The 25,066-nt window shown below is 55.0% G+C and overlaps 8 protein-coding genes across 8 annotated transcripts; 4 read left to right on the top strand and 4 right to left on the bottom strand.

Moving 5' to 3' along the window:
• Window positions 1–359: 359 nt before the first annotated feature.
• On the top strand, window positions 360–2,366 carry W97_03339 (uncharacterized protein; the record flags this gene model as incomplete). The annotated part of the gene is made up of 1 exon (XM_007781236.1): window positions 360–2,366. One exon carries the CDS (start codon window positions 360–362, stop codon window positions 2,364–2,366), a length of 2,007 nt encoding a protein of 668 aa, XP_007779426.1.
• A 390-nt stretch (window positions 2,367–2,756) lies between these two features.
• On the bottom strand, window positions 2,757–4,817 carry W97_03340 (uncharacterized protein; the record flags this gene model as incomplete). Its single annotated transcript, XM_007781237.1, has 1 exon — window positions 2,757–4,817. One exon carries the CDS (start codon window positions 4,815–4,817, stop codon window positions 2,757–2,759), a length of 2,061 nt encoding a protein of 686 aa, XP_007779427.1.
• A 579-nt stretch (window positions 4,818–5,396) lies between these two features.
• W97_03341 (uncharacterized protein) lies at window positions 5,397–7,511 on the bottom strand (the record flags this gene model as incomplete). Its single annotated transcript, XM_007781238.1, has 1 exon — window positions 5,397–7,511. One exon carries the CDS (start codon window positions 7,509–7,511, stop codon window positions 5,397–5,399), a length of 2,115 nt encoding a protein of 704 aa, XP_007779428.1.
• Window positions 7,512–7,699: 188 nt separating this feature from the next.
• On the top strand, window positions 7,700–8,157 carry W97_03342 (uncharacterized protein; the record flags this gene model as incomplete). Its single annotated transcript, XM_007781239.1, has 4 exons — window positions 7,700–7,753; window positions 7,879–7,971; window positions 8,029–8,065; window positions 8,117–8,157. The coding sequence occupies 4 exons, from the start codon at window positions 7,700–7,702 to the stop codon at window positions 8,155–8,157; spliced, it is 225 nt and encodes a 74-aa protein (XP_007779429.1).
• Window positions 8,158–9,105: 948 nt separating this feature from the next.
• Window positions 9,106–11,430, bottom strand: W97_03343 (uncharacterized protein; the record flags this gene model as incomplete). The annotated part of the gene is made up of 4 exons (XM_007781240.1): window positions 9,106–9,348; window positions 9,403–9,942; window positions 10,033–11,241; window positions 11,419–11,430. The coding sequence occupies 4 exons, from the start codon at window positions 11,428–11,430 to the stop codon at window positions 9,106–9,108; spliced, it is 2,004 nt and encodes a 667-aa protein (XP_007779430.1).
• Window positions 11,431–14,641: 3,211 nt separating this feature from the next.
• W97_03344 (uncharacterized protein) lies at window positions 14,642–16,780 on the top strand (the record flags this gene model as incomplete). The annotated part of the gene is made up of 2 exons (XM_007781241.1): window positions 14,642–15,520; window positions 15,593–16,780. 2 exons carry the CDS (start codon window positions 14,642–14,644, stop codon window positions 16,778–16,780), a joined length of 2,067 nt encoding a protein of 688 aa, XP_007779431.1.
• A 2,103-nt stretch (window positions 16,781–18,883) lies between these two features.
• W97_03345 (uncharacterized protein) lies at window positions 18,884–20,754 on the top strand (the record flags this gene model as incomplete). Its single annotated transcript, XM_007781242.1, has 5 exons — window positions 18,884–19,012; window positions 19,062–19,235; window positions 19,286–19,641; window positions 19,706–20,110; window positions 20,175–20,754. The coding sequence occupies 5 exons, from the start codon at window positions 18,884–18,886 to the stop codon at window positions 20,752–20,754; spliced, it is 1,644 nt and encodes a 547-aa protein (XP_007779432.1).
• A 511-nt stretch (window positions 20,755–21,265) lies between these two features.
• On the bottom strand, window positions 21,266–24,731 carry W97_03346 (DNA polymerase delta subunit 1; the record flags this gene model as incomplete). Its single annotated transcript, XM_007781243.1, has 4 exons — window positions 21,266–22,004; window positions 22,054–23,867; window positions 23,919–24,284; window positions 24,339–24,731. 4 exons carry the CDS (start codon window positions 24,729–24,731, stop codon window positions 21,266–21,268), a joined length of 3,312 nt encoding a protein of 1,103 aa, XP_007779433.1.
• Between the last annotated feature and the right edge of the window lie 335 nt (window positions 24,732–25,066).

The following is a 25,066-nucleotide window of genomic DNA, read 5'->3' on the forward strand; positions in this document are numbered from 1 at the left end:
AAGATATTTATTATAAAGTATATCATATTCTAGGAGGCTATGCGTTTATATTATCATCTCTAGCGTCTCCTTTCCCGCAGTACTGTAAGCTTCATTTGCGAGTTCATCTCTTCTTGCTCTTCTTCAATTCCTCTGTGCATGCTGTCCTGAGGACAGGTGTTTCAGACGCTCCAAGTCATTTTGACCGCGGGATCCTGCAGGTGCAAGGCTGTGTTGCTTCTCCGCAACCAAGTTCGGCGTCAAGACCGTTCCGCTCTCCGTCTTATATACAGCATCCAAACCGTGGAAAGCCTCAGCGGGCTTACGGATTGACTCACGGCTTCTCATTGACCACTCGTTTAAACAGAGAGACCATCGCCATGGCAGACGATGGAGAAGTTGTATTCACCTCGGTCAAGGACCGCATCGCCGCGATGAAGCTGAACGAAGTCGGCCGGTCACCTATCGTACCGCAACCGCATGGCCAACCCGGACCTCCGCGAGTGCGGCCTCCACCTCCAGCGGTTCCAGCACGGCCAGCTGCGTCCCGCGTACAATCCACAAATGTGCCCCCGGTACAAAGCAACGCTCCGACAACAGCCAGGCATATTGGCAACCAGCCTACACCAGTTACCAACCGCCCTATTCTACCTCCGCCGCAAATCAAGAAAACCATTGGTGATACCGAAGAGCGACCCTCACTCCCAGCGAGACCATCCCAGGAATCGGCAAAGACGCCCCCATTACCGCCTCGTACACCGTCTGAGCACAGCGTGAGTAGACGAGACTCAATCGAATCGGTATCGTCTGTACGGTCAGGCCAATCTTCCTTCTCCGCCGCCTCGACACACAGCACAAGCTTCAGCGGCGCATCACGAAGACCATCCAACGATGCGCAGTCAAGCAGAGTCAAGGCTCCCCCTTTCGACCCCTCGAAGCTGCCCGTCATACTGGCCAAGAAAGAAGAGGAGACAAAAGAGCAGGCTAGAGCTCCCCTCAAGCCCACGTACTCGGCCCCCAATGTTATACCGAAGCCGCAACCATCGCCCTTTACTCAGTCTCCGCCTCCTTTACCCAGTCGGCCTCCTCTCCCAGCGCGCCTCTCGGCAAAGCCCACTCAACCTGCCCCGCCGAAGCGCTCGGCTCTTGACTTCGCCATGAACAGAAGTACCGAGACACCTCCCCCCGTGCCCGCAGCCCGACCTGCCTCCACCGCCAACGGCGCCCCCCCGCCCATCCCGCTCTTGACCCGCCCCGACCTCATCGCTCTCCAAGCCTCGAAACCCAGCTCCACCAGCCCAGGCACCTGCCTCAAATGCCGGGACTTTACCGCCGCCGACACCCACGCCACCCGCTTTCCTCGCGAGTCCCTCCCAACCCACGATCTCGCCAGGCTCGCTTCCCAACTCACATTCCCCTTCCCTTCCTTGACCGACAAGGCCCGCGTGATATTCACCTGGCTCCACCACAACATCGCCTACAACGTCGCCGACTTCTCGGCCGGGACCGTCAAGCCTTCCACCCCCGCCAGCACCCTCGGCACGGGGCTGGCCGTCTGCGAAGGCTACGCAGGCCTCTTCGCCGCGCTAGCCATGCATGCAGGTCTCGAGGCCATGGTCGTAGGCGGGCACGGCAAGGGCACGGGATATGCGGCGCCCGCGCCAGGTGCGAGGTTGCCGCCTCCCAACCCCACCGGCCACGCCTGGAACGCCGTCCGCATCGACGGCGGGGCGTGGAAGCTCATCGACTGCTGCTGGGGCGCCGGCGCCGTGAACGGGAAGGGCTGTCCGTACGTGAAGCGCTTCGCGGCTGAGTGGTTCACGATGTCCAACGAGGAGTTTGGGGAGAAGCATTTCCCCGAGGATGGCGGGGAGTGGTTTCGGAGCAATGGGAGGAGGCTGGCGTGGGACGAGTATCTCTTGCTTGACGCGGTGGAGCGGCCGCTGGTGTATACGGGCGTGGATAAGGAGCATGGGCTCGGTGAGCGCACGTTCTTGCCCGGGGAGAAGAAGATCAGGGTGAATGATGCTGCACAGCCGGCGGTGGTGAGGTTTCAGTTCGGCAAGATTTGTGAGCATTGGGATCATGAGGCCAGGGGGCTGGGAAAGCCGTATCTGTTCCTGCTCAAGATCGGGGGTAGAGATGGCAGGGCGGAGGAGTATCTGCCGTTTCGGTTCAATGGGAATGGGCAGGTGTGGTGGGTGGACTGTCCGAGGGTGGAGCTGGGCGCGCCGGGCATGCAGGTCCTTGTGTATACGTTCAGGGAGCTAAATGGGAAGGATATGAGGGGTGCAACGGTGGGGGATTGGGAGGGGAGGAAGAGGTGTATCAATGGGAAGGGTGCGAGTTGGGGCTTTGGAGGTGTGGCGATGTGGGAGTTGGTGTAGTGGAAGAAGATGTGGTGAGTTTGTTTTTGGGCTGGCGTTTTTGGGGGGATACCCTTGATGTTGCAACTGGCTCCCATCACGCTGCGGTGGAAGCTTTGTGGACTATTCATAGGAGTTGCTATAACAGTGGACTTAGGTGAAGCACTCTCGCAGTACAACTGCTCATCCTCTGCATCGTTTCCTTGCTGAGAAAAGCACTTTTGGGTATCAAAGAACAACGAAAGCGCGAGACTCAGAAAACTCAGAAACACACTGCGAGACCGTATCCTCAAAGCGCCGCGCACATACCAGGACGATCAACGGCATCCCATGCTAGTGTTTTGTGTCCTTTCGCGTATCTCGTAGGTCACGAGCTTCGTCCAATCGCACAGCATCCTCCACCACGTCTCCTCACTCCCTATTCAACGCCTCAACCCCCTTCTCCACCCTCCCAAGCACATCCTCCAGCAGCCTCAACTCCGCCAACCCCATCTTCGCCCCCTCCTCCCCCTCCTCATCCGCCAACTGCCCACCCTCCTCCAACCCCTCCCTAAAGCGCCCCACCGCCTGCCTCAACGGCCACAGATACGACCCGCCGATATCGTTCTCCTGATGCATGCCCGGGACGTCCAGCGGCTTGTGGAGGTGTTTCGCGCAGAGGAGTAAGTAGTAAAAATTCAGCGTCGCGAGACAAAAGGACAGCGAGGTCTTGAAGTTTGTGTAGCTTTCCACCAGACTCGGGGCAGCGAGGTCGTGGGTCAGGTCTGGGAAGAGGTGCGGAGCTACGGTTGAGAGGGCGAGCGGGGTGGTGAAGATGGAGGGGTCCTTTGCTTCCTGATCGGTTGACAGTGGTGCCGGGGACTCGGAAGAGAGTTCTGCTGCTGGTGCTGATGCTGACGCTGACGCGGGGAGAGGTGTGGGCGGGTTCGCTTCGATAATTTCGCCTTTCAGCCAGCCGACGGCGCACGCTTTGAGGTTCTCGTAGGGGCAGTGCTCGAGGGTGTCGCGGATGAAGGAGAGGCGGACGGTGTCGGAGGGGTGGGAGCGGAGGACGGAGGCGGTGAGGTAGTGAGCGTGGTAGCGGAGGGTTGGGGAGGGAGAATTGGCGGAAAGGAGGGAGGTGCTTTGGAGATATAGAGTGAACTGCTCATCGGAATCTGGCTCGCCAATGTTGTTTTTCGACAGAGAGAGTAGGCCGAGAGCGATAATGGTGTCGATTATGGCTTCCTCCTGCGTGCCGATGGTCGCGGGGTCGGCAACGTCGATGTAGTTTTGAAGCACGGTGGCGTGCTGTGGAAAGATGTTTATGGGCGGGGCGGTAGGGCGCGCACCATGCAAGACTTCCGAGACTTCTCGCGCAGTGAACATAAACAGAGCGCCGTGCTTGGAGAGCGATATATCCTGAGCTGACGCCGGGGGATCGTCCTCCTCGGAAGGCAGACCGGTAGGTTCAGCAGTGGTATCGAGGATAGTAGCCAGTAACTCCTCTGACGTGATCTCGAGGTCTAGCCCGAGAGCCGCCAGTTGCCCAATGATAGAGATCCTCTCCTGAAGCTCGGGTGAGTTGGCGAATCTCTCCGCATACGTCGTCTTTCCGGGAATGATTCTTTCAGGATACAGCTTCTCTTGCGCCCTAGCTGACCAAGCCATCCCTGGAACATCATCTGGAGACGACAAAAGAAGCATGTGTTCCTCGAAAACATGCGTAAGAAATGACTGCAGAAGACGGTGTGTCAGGGCGGCCTCGTCTGCTGAGGGCGGCTCCGCCTGTGCTTCGGGATCAGGCGCTGTTTGAGAAATCACTGGCTTAAGCGCGAGAATGCTGCCCCTTCGAGGCGGTAGGTGCGGCCGCTTCGTACCTGATAGAGTCTTGACGAAATTGACGACAGTAGCTGAGAGTTCGTTGATGTGTGTGCTGCCTTCATCATAAGCGACGAGTATCGCCTGGAGCGTCGTTGACAGAAATCGGCTGGGATATCTGGTTTTGATGCGTAGATGAAGAGTTGATAGCATGGATAGCAGTACTTGGAACTGGTTTATTGATAGGGGGAGCCCCGTTACGGCCTCGGTAGCCTTGCCGTTATCTGGTCCGCCTTCGTGGCCTTGGTTTCCTGAGCTGGCGGAAAGATCCACTCGTTCCATAGCACCAGTTGCGGTGTCATTTTCTGCTGGAGCAATATAGTCTCCACATATTGCGAGAAGTCTCAGCGCTTCTGTGACTTTCAGGACTACCTCACGGGGGTTTCCTAATCGTGCAATGTCCTGGAGGCATGGCTCGGAAGCGGGCAGAAGCGGGATCAGTAGGTGGACCAGGTCCCAGCCAATGTTTGCTGTAAGTATTGGATCTTGCAAGACCTCATGAAGCGTGGAGAGGTTCTCTTTACTGAGGTTGTATTCGACTATGGTGAGATAGGTCAAGTAGTCCGTAGCAGGAGGAAGGGCCTCCAGCAGCGGATTCTTCCCGTCCGCCATGCTGTACAGCGTCCCTTCGGAAAGAGGGTTGCATAGACTGATGTTCGTTAACCTCGGAATATATGCCCATCGATCGGCTGAAACTCCGGCTGAAGCTTTTCCCTTGGGAGCAACGTCATTCACCACAGCCGTATCTCAGCTCGAATCACGTGCGCACCGACCTGCCATTGTCGCGATCCGAAGATAGCAGGAGTGCAGAATGCGTGTAAATTGCCGGCTATTGGCTCGCGCAATATATAGTAATGTTACATGATCTAACAGCCGAGAGAAGAGCCGTATGATCATGTACATGGTTGCGGCCCCTCCAACCTCCTGTCCCCGGAGGTCCCACAAATACTGTACAACTAGCAACCACAGCGCCGTACCGTAGTGACAGCAACACCGTTCATCCCAGTATGTTCAACAATCGCTCTGTGGCGATCTACTCCGTGTGAAGTAAGGTGTTCGCTCACCTCTTCGAAGCTGCCCTCATCGCTGATCGGAACAGTCCCGGAGCTAATACCTGGTACCTGATACAATCGATGGTTCCAGCAGCAAACCCTTCTGTAAACGATCTCAAGTCATTTAGCGCGACCTAGGTTAATCAGAGCTGCTCCTGGCACCATGATGAGCCGCAGCCGTCCGCATCAACTCCTCCATATGATCCACCGGCGCCTTCTCCTCTACTGGAGCCTGCTGACCAGAGCGGCCAGCACGCCACCTAGGAGGCTTAGCCAACTGCAGAGGTATGCTGTCCACCGGAAGCGCGTCCAAACGTTTTCTAGCATGAGAAGCCTTGATCTTCTCTCTTGAGTGATTGATGAACGCGACGCTACCACCGCTGACGGCATAAGACACGCGCCTCGGCGCAAACGTCCCCATCTTCCGCAGGAAATCCGACGCCTCTCCGCGCTCCCAGTCCGTGTCACGATTCTTCCACTTACTGGCGCTGCCGAGGTACAGGCGGGTCCAGCGGCGGACGAACATATGGTTGCGCCGTTTGATGAGCCAGAGGAGTTCGAGGTTCCGCTTCATTCGTGCAAGCGATTGCCACGTGACTGCACCATGTTCATGCGCTTTCGACGCCTCCAAGTATCCCTGTCTGGCTCGGTGATACGACACGATCGATTTACGGTAAAGACGATGGCCCTCCTGGATTCTCGGTCCCACGTCCTCCCAAGCCCGGTACCGCCTTGTCATGTTCTTGATAAGGCGGTTGTACATGGGCATTGTTGGCTTGATGTTGTATGGCTCCGAGGTCATAGTCTTCCATAGCTCTTCGACTGCCTTGCCTGGCAGCTGGCCCTCTTTTTGGCCCGGTATTAGCTTTCTGCCTGAGCGTGGCAAGGACAGGACGAAAGTCCACTGGAGAAGCTGCTCCCACGTATCGCGCGATATGGTAATGTTGTAGTTTCGGGAGATGAAGTCGACGACGCGCAGCGCGGTAGGGATGTCGTTGTTGATGCCAAAGCAGTGAGCAACCATGAATAAGAGATACTGGCTAGGGTATAATGGCGACTCTTGCGGATATGGGGTGACCTGGAGGTTCTTGTGCTTGTCTTTGCCTCTGCCCATGATCGCGCCTACATCGACATTCCAGACCTTCTTCAGGATGGACTTGACACCTGCTACATCGCCTTCGCGGGCCAGGCCGGACATCATCAGGGTGAAGGTTCTCTCATTAGGCATGTTGCCTTTGCGGAGCATCTCGTTGAACACTTTGGTGACCTCGTCTTTGATCCCACCAGGCCCCATCCTGAATGAGTCGAACGCCCACTGAATCTTCAGCCACCGACGCCAGCCCTGGGCACTGCGGATGGCAATGTTATTCTGTATGACGCGGATCTTGTGTCGAGCTCTCGCCCGGTAATGCCGATGCCAGATGACACTGGTTAGATAGTAATTGTAACAGTCTGTGTCCGGTATGTGGCCATCCTGATGCAGATCCTCCCACATGCCTTTCGCGGCGTCCTTGTTGCCTACGGCGCTGGCACACTTCAGTAGAAGCTTGTAGTCCCTAAGTCCCAGCTCAACGCCTGCGGACTTTCGTACCGCGGTTACATCTCGTACGATGCGTATGAAATCGGCCAATACCTCGTGTACCGGGTATACATGCAGCTGTTTTGCGTAGTGGGCGCTCAGCTCGTTGTGAACAAGCTTCACGCCTTCGATAAAGTGGGTAGAGTCGATTGTGCGCAGGAGCTCAGTGAAGGTAGCGGGCGGGATATCTCGGACGTAGTCGGTGTCTTCTGCAGCGGCGAGGAAGGCTCGTACAGCTGCGTCGGGATCACCTCGCGCCAGTGCGATTGGCAGCTCAGCCCGGTAGTCGATGCCGTCGCTTCCGTACAGATACCGCTTGCTGTAGGAATATCGCGATGGCGAGTCTGTTGAGCGCTCTTCCGTAACGACGGTAGGGGGTTGAAGTGCCTGAGCCTCGGGCTTCACCCGGCGAACGCGCTCCCATAGAGAGTCTACTGTCCTCCAGGAATTGCCAATTGCTTCTTCTGTCCGCTCGAATCCTCCTCGCGCCGAGCCTTGTTCAAGCTTGCCGTCGAGGTTTTGTCCGGCGTCGGCGGTGGTGAGAGGCCGCCGCTGGGCCCCTCTGTGGCGGCAGTCTGCACATATCCAGTTGCGCTTTCGAGGTGGATGAGGTACGCGTGCTGTCGAGGCGATTCTGGACTCGATTGGCCCCAGCCGACTGAAGAGAGTGGTCATGAACCGCGGCGTGAGTGCATAGCTTGAGGAGTAAGTTGAAGCCTGGGGAAATTTTAGGGACGTGACGGGACCCTGCAGGCAGAGCTGCTGATGACTAATCACTAACAACTTCGATAAACTCACTGTAATCCAGTTTGGACAGCTTTATTGACGCGACATAACAAGAGGCAGCCCCAAGTCGGACAGACATGGCCGATCCGGATGACACCGCCTCCGCGCCCGTGAATGAACCTCTCGATCTTGTGCGCCTATGCCTTGACGAGGTGGTCTTCGTCAAACTCCGAGGCGATCGCGAACTGAAAGGTCGACTTCACGCAAGTCACTCGCAGAAGCCCCTAAGCCCGGCGCAAAGCTGACTGGATCCCAGGCCTACGACAGTCACTGCAATCTGGTGCTAGGGGACGTGGAAGAGACGGTCTACATTGTTGAAGAGGATGATGAGGAAGAGGACACAGTAAGGGTGGGTTGGATATCTCAAAGAGGGGGGTTTTTTGGATGTGGGCTGATTGACTGGCAGACGGTGAAGAAGCAGTCTGAGATGCTGTTTGTTCGAGGTATGTCACGTCAAGAGCGCCGTAGAAGACGAGTGGGCTTATACTTGCTAGGTGATTCGGTAGTCCTGATCTCGCCGCAACCGCCGTCGTGATCTCGAAAGCTGTTGCCTGCTCGAACACTAGGAGGGGGGAAACATGAAAAGCAGCTTATGGATTGGTAAGAGCTCTAAGGCCTAGGGGCTGCGTTGAACGACTGAAGCGGTTGAAGCGGTTGAAGGCATCAGGACGAGACGGGCATGCAGTGCGCCTTGGCTTGTCGTCTTGAGGTAAATGCCGTTATCCTCAGTATCGGAAGGGAAATGGAGGACCAGATTTGGAGAGTGCATTCATCTACGCAGCGGAGTAGGGGAAGGTTATGTGGTTGCTGAGATTCTTCCAAGAGTGGCGGTCTAATGAGAGACGCGATTCTCTCAGGGACGGCTTGATGATACACAACTCACCGATCCGTTAGCAATGGTCTTTCAATCCATAGAGTCCGTGCATGTTTTCACAAGTCTCAGCATCCAGCATGGAGTGTGATGGTATATGCTTTATCGCTATTGACCAATCTAGACCCATCCATGTATAGGTATCCGACAGAAAACCCCGCATGCAGCCTCCAACACCAACAACCAACCGTTCGCCTCCCGCAACCGCCAAACTCACACGCTTTCGACTCAACAAGGAAAATGAGCGGCCTGCATTGCAAGCACACGGATTAGGTAGTCATCAACATCGTGACATCGTGGAGTAACCCGTCCCCTCCTCTCTAGCCACGCTCGATCTGATAAAGGGGCTGGGATAAAGCAAAGAGACCATGTGACAGTGAAGGAAATGAAGATGCAGCAGTGCTAATTCAGAATCCAACTCCTGTACACACCCAAACACAAGTGGGGAGACCTGGACTGAGGGGAATTGCAGGTTATAGAGGGCCTTGATGTGGCATTGAACCCCAGTAAGAAAGCTGACGAGGTGGTGGTCCGCCAAGCTAGCCTGTTAAGTTGTTCCTACAAGAATGACAAAAGAAACAAGATCCTGGGTCTCCTGGAAATAGAGCAGGCTCATCTTCGTCGCCATGACTGAGCGCAGCCAGAAGAGGTCTCGCCAGAGGCGAAAGGGAGCTGAAACCCGTTGGCCAGCTCGCCTTCGACGAAGCGGGAGGCCTTCTTATAGCGCTTGTCGGCATACTTGTCGTAGACGGCGGAGTGATGCTTCTGGGGGTGCTCGCAGCACTCTAGCATAACCGAGAGGAGATGTCGGAGCTGGGAGAGGGTGTAGTTGGAGTAGTATACGTGTGCCGGAGACTAGGGGATGTTAGTATAACGGCAGTGGGGAATGACGTTTTCGGGACCACGTACCCAGTCGCCCTTTCTCAGCATAAAACGAGCAAGACAGTGCGCCGCAGCTGCCGTGAAGCTAGGCGCGCAGCCAACGAACCGCTCATCCATGATGGTGATCTCGAGGAAGTACTTGGCTAGCGTCCGGGTTTCCAGGTCGTAGTCGTCGGCTTTGCTGATCCTTCGCAGGAAGCTCATTGGTCCCGGCCATCCAAGCTCGAATTGCAGCATGCTCAGCATGAAGCGCTCAGCCTTGAGGATCTCATCCACCGAGTAGCCACTGTCGACCATGTACACGATCTCCTGGACCGATGGGCAGTTGATTTCCTCATATTTGGCGGCAACAAAGATGGCTGTGGCACCGACAAGCTGGAGCTTGTTGAGGGAAACAACCTTGCAGGAGAGGAAGCGATCGACATAGTTAACGCTGAGGAAGAGAGTCTCTGGAAGGAGGTTGAAGCGGTGGTGAACTTGCACGAGCCAGTCCATCAGGACTGACCTCATGGACCACTGGATTTCAGCTTGGTTGTCCATGTAGTAGGGGTTGGGTCGCATGCGCTCCTAATCACATGTCAGTCTTTGCGTTTTCAATTTAAGGGATCGAATAAGACTGTAGGGGGGGTCGCAGCGATAAACGTGGAGTAAACTAACCTCCAACTGCCTCATGTAGTCAAAGATCTCGTCGCCGTACTCTGCGACCATGGAGGTATCCCAAGCCTCGTCTTCGATATCTTCAGCGGTCTTGGTGCTCTCCACGAAGTCCTTGGCGGCCACGAGCTCCCTCTCAACTTTTGCCGTCACGCGCGGCGCAAGAACGATCGTGACGCCACCAGTCGTGTTGTCGCCCCGTGATGGAAGTGACCTCGCGGTCGTATAGCCGTCAGCTTCGTAGTACTCCTCTTCCTCTTCTTCTTCCCAGTACTCTTCTGGCTCAGGCCTTGGTTGACTTTGCGACTGCAACCGCGCAAGCTCCTCGTTCCGTTCGTACTCCACTAGGATCGCCTGCTCTTCAAGAGTCTGCAAATACTCAACTTGGTCATGAGAGTGTACGGGGGCTGAATAATACGCGTCATGTGACTCCAATGAGGCTTCCGCGTGAGGGTAGCTTCGCTGTTCATCGGTCTTCGTCGGGATTGATGAGTCCTTAATGGATTCGACAAGGGTGGTGGAAGCGTCAGCGAACGTGTCGCGTCCAGTCTCCTCGGGAGCGTTTTGTTTCGCGTCTGTGACTGTGACCGCCACTGTTTCTGTCGTGATGCTCTTTGCTTGCTCTTCATCAGCTTCTGGTACGGGGTTCTCGCGAACGGGAGGTAAGGTGTGCTGAATCGGCGCGGTCAATGCTCGCGAACGCGTCTCTTTCACGTCGGAAAGGTGCGGCAGCTCTTCGACGGGTGGACTAAGCTCCTTGAAGATGGTCGTGCTGCGTTTCGAAAGCACTTTCCGGATGTTGGCGGCGATTGATGAGTCAGCTACCACGAGCTTCTGCGCTGCTGATGCGTTTGTCGGTGGATTATTGACGGCATTCTTTGCTGTAATCGTTGAGAGTGGTCGTTGGGCCGGGCGCAATAACGCGGTTGATTTCGTGAACTCTTGAACTGAGACTTCAGCCGCTTTCTTTGCCAGGTCGTATGTCCCCTTCGCTGGTAGGATCATATCATCCTTCGCCGGTTGTGCCGTTCTGACCGTGTTGCTCACGTCGGCAAACACTGTCCTCTTCGGTCCAGGTTTAACACCTCCGTATTGTGCCAATGTGGATAGGGCTGAGGTAGATTTGTTCCGCTGGTGGAGGGACTTTGTTTGAGCAGCGGCCGGTACGGCATTCTCATCGCGCACGCGCAAGGCGCGCAGTGGTCGTTGGGGCTGTCAAGGAGGTCATAAGTTAGCCAACGATTGATTGAATCACTTGACTCTTTGTTCATGTGATAAGGCGCGCAGAGGTTTACAGATGGACGTGGATGGCATGGAACGGGAGAACAGGCGTCGCAATGGTGAAGATGATGGAGCAAATTTGCGGAAGGGAGAAGAGGCATTGCATACCTTCGCGTCCATGTCGACGGCCACACTGATCGAGCAACGAAGGTGTTGCTGCGTTTGTCGAGGGATGTGGATAAAAGCTCAAGCCGACGGAGATGAGCTACGGCAGGACCAGGCCAGCTCAGGAACGCGAACCGTGGAAGGGGATTGGAGGCCGAGCTCGAGAAGCATTCGAAGAGATGGCTCTGCTGGACAGCAATAACAGTACTCTGTAGACGTGTTGCTGGAACGATGGTCAACGAAAGCAGCTTCGATGACGGAGAGAGGGAGTTGTATAGGTTCCAAGCCAAGGTATGAAAGCAGGCGCGCAGAGAGCTCTTTTCCGCCAAGAGTTGTTATGGTAAACAGGGAGAATACCGGTACGCTAGCGTCAGACGTCCGTGTCCACCAAGCCTTCGGTAGCCGGCGCTGCTCCGGCTTGCCCGGCGTCCGCATACGTACGAGAACGCCCTGCGAGCAAGTCTGCACGGCATGATGTCTTCATGAAGGACGCAGAGACCATCAGGATGCGACGATGAGTGCCGTACATTTAGGTGTCATCAACGCGGGCCAACTCTCATCTTGCAGCGGCAAGCTGGATGCGAACATGTCAGCGCCGCGACGGCCTATCGATGTTCCACTCCCGATCTTCTTGGCACAGGCAGCACCGCGTCATGTCACGGCACTCCAGCACTGCGAAGTTTTGCATGTCAGCCAGCAATAACTTGAAGAGTGGTCGACTCGTTCTTTCAGACTGGCCAGTATGAGCTTCAACGCCACAAGCTTGCCTATCCGTTTCAAAGATGGGAAAGCCCGTCGCAGACTTGCGAATTGTTGCACTCGCTCCAGATGATATGGACTCACTCTTTGTTTACGCGTCGCTACGCGTAGAAGCACGACAACACGTGATACAGGGTCGACTCTGTTTCCACTTCGAACGGAGCCTTCTTCGTTCTTGTGACACAACCAACACACACTGCTCACAAGTCCAAACACGACGATGCATCTGCAAGAGTGTCGGAGCAAAGATGCAGCGTCAAAGTTCGTCTGGTCTATCGCCGACGAAACCGAGTTGGCGCCTCGGCCAGCCTATCATCTTGGATCGCATCCGCTCCCCTCAAACTCGAAATCTCAGCGACCTCACGGTGTGCGACTTTGCTTGCGCTACCTCCCAACCATTTCCGCCGACCACGATTTGCACGTCTTTGGCTTCTCCATCACGAGCGCTACCTGCCGCTCGGTTTTGAGGCTCTAAGATCGACTTGCGACATGTCTGACGTCTTGTATCCTTAGCCCACCTGCAGGAGCCCCGGATACCCAGTATCAACTGCAAGATGGATCTCTGGGTGCCCAGTGGTATCTGCAAGCAGCTGGGCAATGTTTCTTCCGTCTCCAGGCTTTGCAGCTTGCTCCTTGCGGTTCTAGCAAGCCGTCCGTACATCGGCGTAGCTGACTGAGTACACCCCTTCTGAGACGCCACTAAAACCTTCTCAGAATATGAGATTAACATCGCGGCCTCATTAGGGTTATCTACATTGAGGCACATTCTATGGGTGGATCACTTATGGTATCTCTTAGCCTCACAGCTGGCAGGAAGTTCGGCGCAAAGCAGACTTGCGGATGCGGACTCGACGTGAAAGAACGACTTCGTTGCAAGCCACGCACATTCACTCCTCAATTGCAAACTCGTCAACTCTGTAGAGTACTATCGGTACAACACTGCGTGGCATTTGCGACTTTCGCCGCACATGTACAGACAGCTCCGCCTTGCAACGGCCATGGGCGGTGTCAGAGTGTCAATCCGTCCTGAGCGGAAAGCCTGCTGCTCGCGACCTGAAATGAATAGAAATCCATGTCAGTTGGTCCAATTAGTGGATGATGGCAAATGAATGCAGTATCCACAGAGAGGATCTTTCCCCAAGCAGCGCAAAACCGCTGCGGCGCATCGCTTCATTGGCCGTGGCGCCGAAGCTCCACCTGCGCATCCGGCGGCCATTCTGCGTTTCTGGTTGCGAGGGACTTTGTCTGGCATGCACCGGCGATGCACCAGCGGATTGGTCGGCCGCGATGCGCTCGGGAAGCTGTCGAATTCATGGCACGCACCCGAAGGCCGGACCCAGTCCTGCTCAGCCATGTTCAGGAAGCTGTGGACAAAGTCGTATCGCCAGCTACGGGAGAGAAGTACCAATGACCGTAGGGGCGCGAGCACTCATCAAGACCCGGAAGTCCTTTGGGGGCATGATTCATAGCTGCTGAATGCAAGTCTACCCTGGAAGAAGCGGTTAAGTGTTCAAAGTCTTCTCTAGTAAGCCCACCGAGTGCGCCCTGAAGTGTGATTCTGCCCCCAAATCCTTGATTAATGTTAGCATGCGCAGTAGTCGGTGTGTCTGATAACTCATGCCGCTTGGCCCTCGAGATATCGCGCCATTAGCGGCCGGCCAGCTGACATGCGGCACAGGAAGCGTTCAAGCGCTGCATGGAAATGAACCCTTCGGACTGAGTAGTGGGGATATTCAAATTGATAGCTAAACTGTGAGGATCCACCGTTACATGTACCGCTATTGTTAAATGTACTGTGTGGCTCCTAGCCGTTGTTGAGCGCAAAGTCACTGTAAACTGCGTCTGGCTGGCTTCGCTTGTCTCGCTCCAAGCCTTCCCATCTCCACCACCACCTGGACTCTTCCGCTCCACTCCAGGCCAACAACACCACCAAGGTCCAGAGAGAGAGATGTAAGTCTACTGTCGTCTTCGCTCTGTGCTCCGACTACCCGCAATCGCCGAGAGATACTCACCCTCAGGAAGTCTGATCAGCCGTCCGCCAGCAGACCCTCCCAGCGCCTCTCGAGACCACTGCACTGACACGAGGATCCTCTTGGTATTTCAGGTAAGTGGAAGCCTTCTTTGATATCATGCGACCGGCTTTGGAGGCATTCTGGCTCATACGCTTCCGTTGTGTTGATGTTCTGGCCCCGATGCCGTTGTGCTTCTCCACCCTGTGCTCCTCATGGGCGCAAGCCTGTTAGCTGCAGCGACACGCACAACCAACAGTCCATTATACGTCGGATACTAAGATCATACTGTGGGCCTCTTAGCTGACTTGTTCTCTTCATCAGTCCGGAAGCTCGGCTTCAGCGCAACGCCCTTGGACACCGGCAGGATCCGTGTCTGCTCCTCATCACCGCTCCCCGATACACTAGACTTCGGGTTAGAGGAATACTGCAAGTCCTGCTGATACAAGACTCTCGCTATGGATGTCTCGAATCTCCTTACCGGTAACAAGCCTGGCCCTCCGGCCAGTGATGCTGAAGCCCGTCATCAGGCCTCGCGGCAGGCGTTCGCTGGGCACAATGGGGCCGTAGTGGGCCATGATACCATGGCGGGCATGATGTCTCAGGCAGGCCCTCCGGGTGCCAGTGGACCAAACCCTGGATACGCCATGTCGCCCAATGGTCGGCCATGCAAGCAGGTCTCTTTCGAACTGCGCTACGATGACCCTACGAGGCGTAGCCGTATCCCAATGCGTGTCAACATCTATCCACACGACACCACTGACTCTATTGTCACCACGGTCAAGAACTTCCACGGTCTCTACGGTCGTCGAGGTGTCATTTTTGAGGACAGTAACGGTAGCATCCTCATCGCCCGGTACGAGAACTTTGACAACGGTATGACCGTCTTCGTTCGAGCAGCCCCTGGAGAACCAGAGGTCGTGAGCGAATATGCTCAGACACAGCATTCGATGTCTCCCAGGAAGCCTCGCCTAGGTGCGCCTTTCGAGATGCTGCCTCCGCAGCTGCAGCTTCAGCCTGGATCCAGGCCAGCTTCTCGCACCGCTGGGAAGAGAAGCATATCTCCTCAGTCAAGTCGCAGTCACCGTAGCGGCTCGGCTATTACCAACGCAAAGATACGGTCGCGACCAGGATTGAAGACTCGAGGGAACAACTCCTTCGACAGTGTCACCGATGTGAAGATCGAGGGTGCAGATGACTACAGCGATAGCGATGGTGGCAATGCTTCGGTGACAAGCTCTCGCCGTTCAAAGAATGAAGTCGTTGCAAGCGCAGATATTGATGTCAAGAACATTGTCGAAGGTGGCAGGCGAAAGAGGGCCAAGTTCGATAGCTCGGTATGGGAATCTTTCCCCTTCTCTCTAACCATACCAGCAAGGCGTAAATACTAATACAGACTTCTTGATCAGGAGCTTCCTCTTTTTGTGCCTCCTCAGGTTCCAATCACCACCTCTACCTCCTCAGTGTCCCCTCAGCGACGGATCGGAAGCCACAATGGAGCCTCTCCTTACTCCCACTCGAACCAACACACTTTCTCCTATACGCAGCCTCTGCCATCTCCACAGAGCTACGGGTATGCAGACATGTCCCACATGTCGGGTGGTCAGATGAGTACGCCGTTTCCCCAACCTCAGGGCGGCCGCGTGCGCACACGTGGCTCAGTACAGTATGTACCTACGCGACATTGTGGTAGCGGCACCTCTGGCATTCTGCCAACCCCAGACCCGACTATTGGCGGTAGCGTCATCTCCGACGAGGATGTCGCTCTGCAGCTGATGCGTCTGGGAGATGCGTCCAACTTCTCTACTCACGGTCGCACTTCCACCTCGACTGTGGACGATGCCTTGAGTGGGAAAGCCGAGCTCGCTTCCTCAGATGAGGATAGCGAGGACGGCAGCGACGCAGAGGGCAATGACCTCCCTACCCTTCCAGCTCATGCTAACACCCACGGACACGCGCACCCAGCTAGCTTTGACAGCGGGGAGACCAGCGCAGACGACTACGACGACAACAAGGACGGCTCCTTCGAAGGCGACAGCGATGAGCTGATGCCCGACGAGCACGGCATCCTGCGGCCATCCGGCAAGTCCAAGTCCTCTACCAAGGGCCGCTCCACCTCTATCTCCAAGCCATCGATCTTCAAGCCCGGAAAACCACGCCCCTCGTCCTCGCTCTCTAAGCACCACAAGAGCAAGTCTACTTCGAGCAAGCAACCGATCTCGCCCACCTCCCTCCCGCCGCAGTCGCGCAAGACATCGAGCGCATCGCTCAACTTCCAGCACCAGCTTGGTGTTGACGAGGAAGATATGTCTGCGAAGCCGCGCTGCCAGCGCTGCAGGAAGAGCAAGAAGGGATGTGATAGGCAGCGTCCGTGCCAGCGGTGCAAGGATGCGGGGATTGGGATCGAGGGCTGTGTCAGCGAGGACGAGGGCAACGGGAGGAAGGGACGGTATGGGCGCCATATGGGCGTGCCGGTTAAGAAGGGAGATCCTGGGTGGATGGGAGACGCGGCGGTGGATGGGATAGTGGCGGCGACGATGGGGTATATGCCGCCGCCGCCGCTTGTGGGGGACAAGAGCAAGAAGAGGAAGCGGTAGCGGGAATGAGGGACAATCTGCTGCGCGGCAGCTTTGGGACGCGCAATACACAGGATCTGGTATGCCACCAACACAGAAGAGCAGGTCCATATATGGGTACAAGAATAAGAATAAGAAAACAGGCGCGTGAGAGCGGCTGGATACACCTGTTAACCCCCTTCACCACCTTTGCGCACTTTTCATGTTTTGCTGTTGGCGAGGCTGAATTTGGATTTACTGCTTTTTAACTGTTCTGCGGGATTTTTGGAGGGAGCTGTGGGAGAGCAGGTACGCACTGATATTTGGGAGAATCGTGGGGCGCGAGAGAGACGATACTACGAGTTTCCTTCTCTTGTCTTCTCGTCTTTATATCAGGCACCGTTTACAACCTGCCTGAACCCCTTCTCTCGCACCACGCCTCTCTAGTAAACTGACGAAGTGGTTAACACTCTGTCTCCGTCTTCGTTTGTTCTAAAATATGTGCGCGGTTGAGAACCTCCACCTTTCCGCAAAATTTTTCAATATGTCTTGGGACGCAGAATGGCAGGCCGTGGCCTGGACTGGCAGCAAATTGCAGCCCTGCCATACCTATCGTGTGGTCTCTCGACTAACTGTTTCTCTTTGGTCGCTGGGATTGTTCGAAATACCTATAGTTGGCGCGCAGTACTCTCAAACCAGAATCACAGACATCAAAATAGTAGATATCAAAACAGCTAATTATACTAAGGACTAACACGCGTGGGTCAGAAATGCCAATTGAACAATAAGCAAGTCTTGATCTATTGATGTTAGCTGCGGAGCGGGTATTCTTGGGCGCCTCCGCCAACGGGAATAGTAACGCAAGACATTGAGAAGCATAGATGCTCTGTCGTTGTTGCTGCAGGTACACCTTTCCTCACAGTCCCCGCTCCAGTCATGTTCCGAGGCCAAGTGTCCGTTCTGCTTTACAAATCTCAGTCCCAGTCAATCAGATGCCCGATTATGCTCAAGCCGTCTTCGGCGATATCAGTGGCCCGGGCGGATGGCGCGATGTTGGGCGTTGCTCGAAGTCTGGGCGGGAATCAGGTCGCGAATCTACATCTGTCAGTACATAGGTAACTCCACAGCGGAAGGAAAGAACACACCACCGTTCCAGCGATATTCAGATGGGATGATCTGTCCAAGGGAGGGAGATCCCAACAACGACGGTTCACCTAGCCGAGCGGCGGCCTATAAGAAAGCTCACTGCCGCGACTAACACGTAACCTACGAGCCAAAGGCCTGCCTTCTCGCCGAGAACAAAGGTGCAGTTGTTAAACATCGTATAAGTTCCGCCACCAACAACTGGAATGGAATCAATGTGAAGAGGGGCCTATGTTCTTTTTACTCTCTCTACAACTATCTGACCGGTGACAAGTACTGGTGAAGAGGGATGGTTTCCGCGAGAGATAGATGTGCTGTGGCATATGCGCACAGGCGCCGAGGAAGGTGTTACGTTCATTCTGTTGTGATGGGAGGTATAGGGAGGAGGTGCGCACTTTGTAAAGTGCAGATATGGTAGAGTGGAGAGGGGTACTTGCGATGTTTGGTTATGTCTACCGTGGTTGAGCAGCGTGAGTAATGGGTTTGCTTCCTAAAGGGCAAGGGCTATCCCAAAGGACCGTTGCCGCATCTTTGCTCCAGCTTGTTGAGTATCTAATTCACAACTGAACTGGAATTATGGTCTTGTCAGTCCTAGAGCAGCTATACAGTTCCATACGATAGAAAGCGAAAGATTTCACAGCAGTTTAGCTGTCTAATGCGCCGGTCACCTGAGGCGTCTTCGATCTTTGGGCTGTGTGCTTAGGCTTCCACCTCCAGAGTCACGAGTAGCTTTCCATGCGGCAACGGATTTTTCGGACAGCCGTTGGCTCCCAAACCTCAATGGACGGATGAAGGGAGTAGCCCCGGAGACCCTTAACAGAAGCCCCACGATGCGGTTACGTCATCTATGCGGGGAAACTTAAGCTTATCGATCTGACGCGGGTCGGCCCGCGCTAGGAACGGATGACGGCCCGACATTAACCGAACGAGGAAAGTTCACCTGCAGTCGGGATTTCCGGAACTGACGCTTTCGCTCATAACACCACATACAAATAAGCTGCCATGGGTAGTAGTCCGCAGCTAGGAGACGCCATAGGCGATGCGGAAGCTCGTCTGCAAGCTGCAGCTCAGGCATATCCATCCCAGAACGGTCCAGATGCAGCCACTCTCTCTGCAGAACCGTGGCGGATGGTAGGCCATATACCAATCCACTCTGGCGTCTGACTGACACGCATTGCAGCTCATCGATGCTCATGTAGCAAATTTACACAGTCATAATGGCATCATCAAGGAAATGTACAGGCTCGCCTCTCTTGGCCTGCCAGGAGCAGTACTACTGTTTCAGGATCTGAATAACGTACGCTCGCGAGCTGAGAGGATGCTGGAAGATGCTACTAAAGCCCGCAACGCTGTTGTATGCATACAACACTTCCGCAGAATTGCGAATTACTTACTGGTTGACAGGACGAGTACCTCCGAGCTCCCACTAAAGCCTCCCAGCACGGCGAGGTAAACAAGACAGCACAGGCTACGGCCCATGGTTCGAAGAATGAAACAACCCAACCTGCATTAGCCAAGTATCCTGAGAATATCGAGCACGAATCATCGCGTTCTCCAAGTCAGCCGTACACAAACCCTTACTTCTACGTTGAAACCCAGTCTGCACCTGCGTCCGCTACAGAGCACAGCGCGTCGACGACGACCAAGCCCAACAGCGATGCACATCAAGGTGAAGATGCCAGTTCGAGACTTCATCTAGGCAACTGCCCATATCAAGCCACCGTCGATGACTTCAGGACATTTTTCACGGGGTATCAAACGTGAGTTCCGGTGGTCGACAGTGGGTGAGGTTCTGTTTGTTCTCATATCTAAGTTGAGTCACAGGCAGGCGATCAATGTACCCGTCAATCCTCGCACTCAGAGGGCTGTCGGATACGCCTTTGTCACCCTTCGCAGTGCCGCAGAAGCACAGCGTGCTGTTGCTGAGTTGAACGGCAAAACCATGTTCGAGCGTAAGATCGGCGTTCAGATAGCACGGCCAGGTCCGAACGACATGCCCAAAGCGAGCCGGACCCGCTCCCCATCCTTTCTTCCGGGAGCCTCAGATTCGTCTCCTGACAGCGGCCGCGCCACACCAGCTCCCGCAGCCGGGCCAGGGACCCATAGACCAAACCAGCAATATGTACCAGGAGTGCAGGATATCAGCGCGACTGTCTACATGTGCAACCTGCCCGTTCGCACCGACACCGACGACATCGTCCCCTTCTTCGCCCTCACAGGATATCATGTGTAAGCCCGCTCAGCGCCAACACCATGAAAAACTGTTGATTCCCTCACTGACTCCCTTCTGCAGCCGCAACGTAGACACACATTGCAGGTTCCACGCAACACACGAGTCCTACTACGCCTTCGTGACTCTCCGCGACGCAGACGAGGTTCAATGCGCCATCGCAGAGCTTCACTACGTGAACCTTGAGGGCCGCCGTGCACTTCTCGAACCCGCGAGTCTTCACATGTGGCCGAGGATCGGACCGCAGCGTCCAACCAACAGCGGTGTCGAACGGGCACCAACACCAGCCGTGGAATACGACGACATCACGGGGGAAGTCAACGCCCGTCTCGCCGCGACCCGGCAGCGCAAGAGGGAGGCGCATACCCAGAAGAGGGAAAGGAAGAGGAAGCGCGTGTCTGGCGACTCGGTGATCTCAGATCCTGCTGCCGGCAACGCGGACTTTCACGCCCTGCCGCCGTTACCGAAGAGACCTCGTCAGTTTTGGGGTGGTAGTTTGCCGCTGTACTCGCAGGACGAAACGCATGGCAGGCTATCGCCGGTGGATGGGTATACGCCGCATCGTGTGGCGAAGAGGGAGTGGGATGATGGGTACGGTGCCGAGAGTCCGGCTGCGAAGAGGGTTAAGGTGGAGCCGGTCTGATAGGGCTGATAGCAGGGGGGGTTTGCTCATACCGAGAACGCCGGTTTTCAGTTCCGTGTATGCTGAGTCGTTATCCATGCAAGGGGATAGAGCACAGCACAGGCTAGCTGGAAATGGTTTAGGTGTTACACAGGTGTAGGGCTTTTCTCAGCAAACGAGAGTGATTGAAAGGGTAGTAGGCGCAGACATTATGGATACCCTAGCTACTAGCGCTCGATTGTAGCAGGAGAGGGTTGTCACCGGACGGGCACGGGATTCATAGCTGAGGTGCACAACAGACAGACATGACTTCGCATGAAGCAGTATTCAATAGCAATAGGAGCAAACCGTCTGAACATGGACGATGACGAGTGCATATCATGCAAAAAGACCCACCCAACCCGAGCCAATGGCGCGTCCAGACATGCAAGCAACCACAGCGATCCTCCCATAAGCAGCAAGCTACAACCCATGCCAACACCAGCAAAGAAGACTCCCACAGCGCCAGCCCGCACCCAACGCTCGCCCTGCCTCACCAAAGCGCGACATCTCTATCGAACCTGACAAGCTCCTTCCCCGCATCCTCAACATCCTTCTTCGCCTTCATGCGCATGTAGAAGATGGGACAATCCCTACTGCTACAGATGACCTCGTTATGCACACTTCCCTGACAGCGCTGACACTGCGTCCACAGTCTTGCGAACCGAACTTCCAGGTCGCTGACCTTGCCCAGCGTCTTCTGGTACAGTTCGCCGAAACGTGGACGGCAGTTCTCACACACCGCGCCGTCCTTCTCCTGTGCGGATCTCATGGGCTTCTTGCAGCCCATGCATGTCGACGTCTTTTGCGCAAACTTCATCAGGCCACCCATCGTGGGCGCCGCGACGGATATACTCCGTGTATGCTCACCCGTAAGCAGCTGCGAAGCTTTTTTCTGGCCGAGGATGGGCTCGAAGATGCGCTCCAACGGCTTCGCGAGCTGGTTGTCGAGATAGTACTTAGTATCGATCGGGAGATTGTTCTCGAGGACGTAGAGTGGGTCTTCGGATTTCTCGTAGTTCTTGGAGCCGGCGGCGTTCTTGACGATCACGTAGGCGACGCGGTCGCCGAGGCCGGGCGCGGAGCCCGCGTCGCGCTTCTTCATGCGCTCGGCGAGCTCGACGTGCGCTTGTTTCGCTGCGTAGTCGGATTTAGCCAGGGCTTTCGTGATGACGAGGTTGGACATGTCGACTTTGTTTTGCAGGAGGTCGGAGATGGTCTCTTTAACGAACCTGGATCATGGTTAGTGAGAGCAGTGGTATGGGAGCAGGGCCGACTTACTCTTGGGCGCCATTGACATCCCTGTCGATCAGAAGCATGCGCAGAGATGTCTCGATGACCGTTTGCACCAGGCGGCAGTTGTCGCGGCGCACCGTCTCGATACCTTTAGAGTCCATTTTGTCCCACTTATTCGGATTCGTCCAGTACAGCCCAGCGTATCGCTTCTTGTTAATGAGGAGGTACGGAAAGTAGACCTTTTCGAACTCAAGCTTGATCGGCTTGATGAATTTTGAGGACACGTATTGGGCTGCCTCTCGACCAAGCTCCATGGCCTTCTCCAGCTCACTCGGCCCGAACTTCACCATGACGGAATCAGTGTCGCCGTAAATAACCTGCGCATCATGGCTGTAGCCGTTGACGATCGTGTACTTCTTCTCGACCTCCCCTTTGGTCAGCTCAATCATTTGACGACCGTAGCTGGTGGTACTGCTGGCAATAGCCAGACACGGCAGCTTTCCGACGGTGGCGCCAGTGATGCCGTATACACTGTTTGCGCTAATTTTCAGAGCTAACTGACGGCCGTTCAGTACCGCCTTCTTGAACGGGTCGGTCTCAACTGCTAGCTCTCTCTTCGCTCGCTTTCTCGCGCCTAGCAATTCCTCTAGAATTTGAGAAAGAAGTCCCTTGCGGACTTTCGCTGTGCAGAACATGTCGCCATTGGGCGTGACTATGTAGTCTTCATCCTTTTTCAGCCCGAGCTTATCCACAGCCGTCTTGTTGAGCAGCGTTGTGTAGCAGAGGTTGTGCGCTTGAATGATACTGGGGTATAGGGATGCAAAATCAAGTGTAGCGATTGGTACATCATAATAACCACGGGACGGCTCGATGACTGTAGCTCCTTCGTACTGTTCCTCGGAGCTGTCGGTTCGGAGATTCGGAATGACGAGTTGTTGCTCAAGGGCTTTGCGGAAGAGCTGGCTGATGAACTTGACTTGCTGACCTCGAGCAAGTAGGTAGTTGAAGGGCACACCCGTGACTCTGGCCATTTCGGTATAGTTGACGAGACACATGAGTTTGTCCATAAGTCGTTGTGGTAGGTACGCATCCTTGAGACAGTAGACAGCTAGACGCCGCCTTGACCCGGAGTCGCCATTGAAGAGCTCTGTGATCATGGTGTGATGAACATCCTCCTTCTGCTCGTTCAGGAAGTGTGCGCAGACAGAGTTGAGCGTGTAGCTTCGAAGTTGGTGATCTCGCTGCACAAGCTGGAGAAGATCCAGCTGCAGCCGGCCATTCGTATTTGTGGCCTTCGTATCTCGACTACCCATCTGCTTGCTGGAGAAGTTGGTGTCCTTGGCGTGCGACAAGACGTTCTTCATCCGCGTCCAGTAGGGGAACTTTGAGCACTTCAAATGCTTTGCGCGATCGAGGAGGTATGGAAAATCGAAGTTGGCAATATTGTACCCGATGATTACATCCGGATCCACCTCTTCAAGAAAGTCTCTCCATCCCATCAACAGCTTTTCCTCCGCATCATATTCCAGGATTTGCGTGTTAACGATCAGGCTGCAGGTGTCCAGACAGAACACATTCCGTATGAAGGGCTTCTCTTCGCCATATCGAGTAACGACGTTCGCAATCTGGATCACCGGATCCTGGTTCGCTTCGGGAAAGATACCTTTGCGGCCGGCGCATTCGATGTCAAAGGAAAGGATACGCAACGGCGCCATCTTCGCCCACTCGCCGTCCACCGGGTGTGCAATAAGATCTCGGTAGTGTACATGGGCTTCGATTTGGCAGTTCGATTGACGGTCTCTTTCAGGAATCATGTGATACTTTGACGGCGGGACCTCGACCCAGGACATGCCGGCAATCTACAATTTGTTAGCGGGTGATGCTTCTGTCGGGGGGGCTTGAAAACACACCTTGCAGTCGATCATGAACCGCAATACATATTGTATACTATCGAACGTCAATACGCCACCATCGGCTCCTTTCCAAAAGCCCTTGTAATTTGCGTTGCCACTCTCGATCGCTGTCCGCAGCTTGTTGATGTGCTTCGGATCGGCGACGGTGATTTTCAGATAGGGGCTCTTCTGGTTTCCCTGAAATCCGAATATGTTCTCACGCAACACCATCTGGACCGAGTGAATGATAGGTTGATACTGGCCTATCTGAGTCTCGAGGTAGGCTTTGAATCCATCGCAGTCATTCTTCGCAAATGACACGGGCGCGGCGACATAGAGATAGTGCATGAAATCCGTGACGTGGAGGAGGACCGAATGTCCAGTCTAAGTTTACTTTACATTAGTGTTGTATAGATGTCACGGATGCGGGCGGCGAACCTCCGTAACGCCGAAGAGCCTAACTGTCGTCTTTCCACCATGAAGAGTCCCCTCCTCAGCTTCAATCTGTTGGAAACATAGGCGATCGGTCCGCTCATCGAAGTCGTCCAGACTAGGCCGTCCCCAATGCTGGTCGCGTTCTGAGTTCCTCTGCTTCAGGCCGTTGATGTCTTGTGTCAACTTCTCCAATACCTCTTCGAATTGACTCTTCGGCTGACTGGAACCGCTATTTCCACCTTTAGTTCTGCTGGGTGTCTTGAGTCTTGCTATAGGTGATTCATCGAGCTTGCGCTTCTTCGGTGAGCGAGGGGATGCTGTAATGTTTCGCCGGGTGCTTGTGGTTTCGGCCAGAGCCCGCTTCATCGGCGTGCGAGAAAGAGTAGCGGCAGACATCGCAGTGGAGAAGTTTGTCGCTATACAGAGGGCATGAGTAGCGGGATTGCTGTTGACGGCGGACTGAGAAGATGACAATCAATTTACCAGAGAGTCACTACGCGTCACAGCGCGCCGCATCACTTCGCGCGACAGCGGGTGCAAGTTCTTCCGGCCGGTTGGAGCTGACATCCTGTCTTGCACGTGATACTTCAAGCAGCACCTCACCCATCCAGCAGTCAAATCATCCTTCCTGCACGTTGTATGCAACTGAAGTTGCGGATGCACATCCCATTGACAGATGCTGCAGAGAGACTCAAGACACAAAGCTCCTGAATTTGCCAAGAACCCTGTAG

This window comes from Coniosporium apollinis, assembly GCF_000281105.1.
Source record: "Coniosporium apollinis CBS 100218 chromosome Unknown supercont1.13, whole genome shotgun sequence".
In the NCBI taxonomy this organism is placed as follows: Eukaryota; Fungi; Ascomycota; class Dothideomycetes; genus Coniosporium; species Coniosporium apollinis.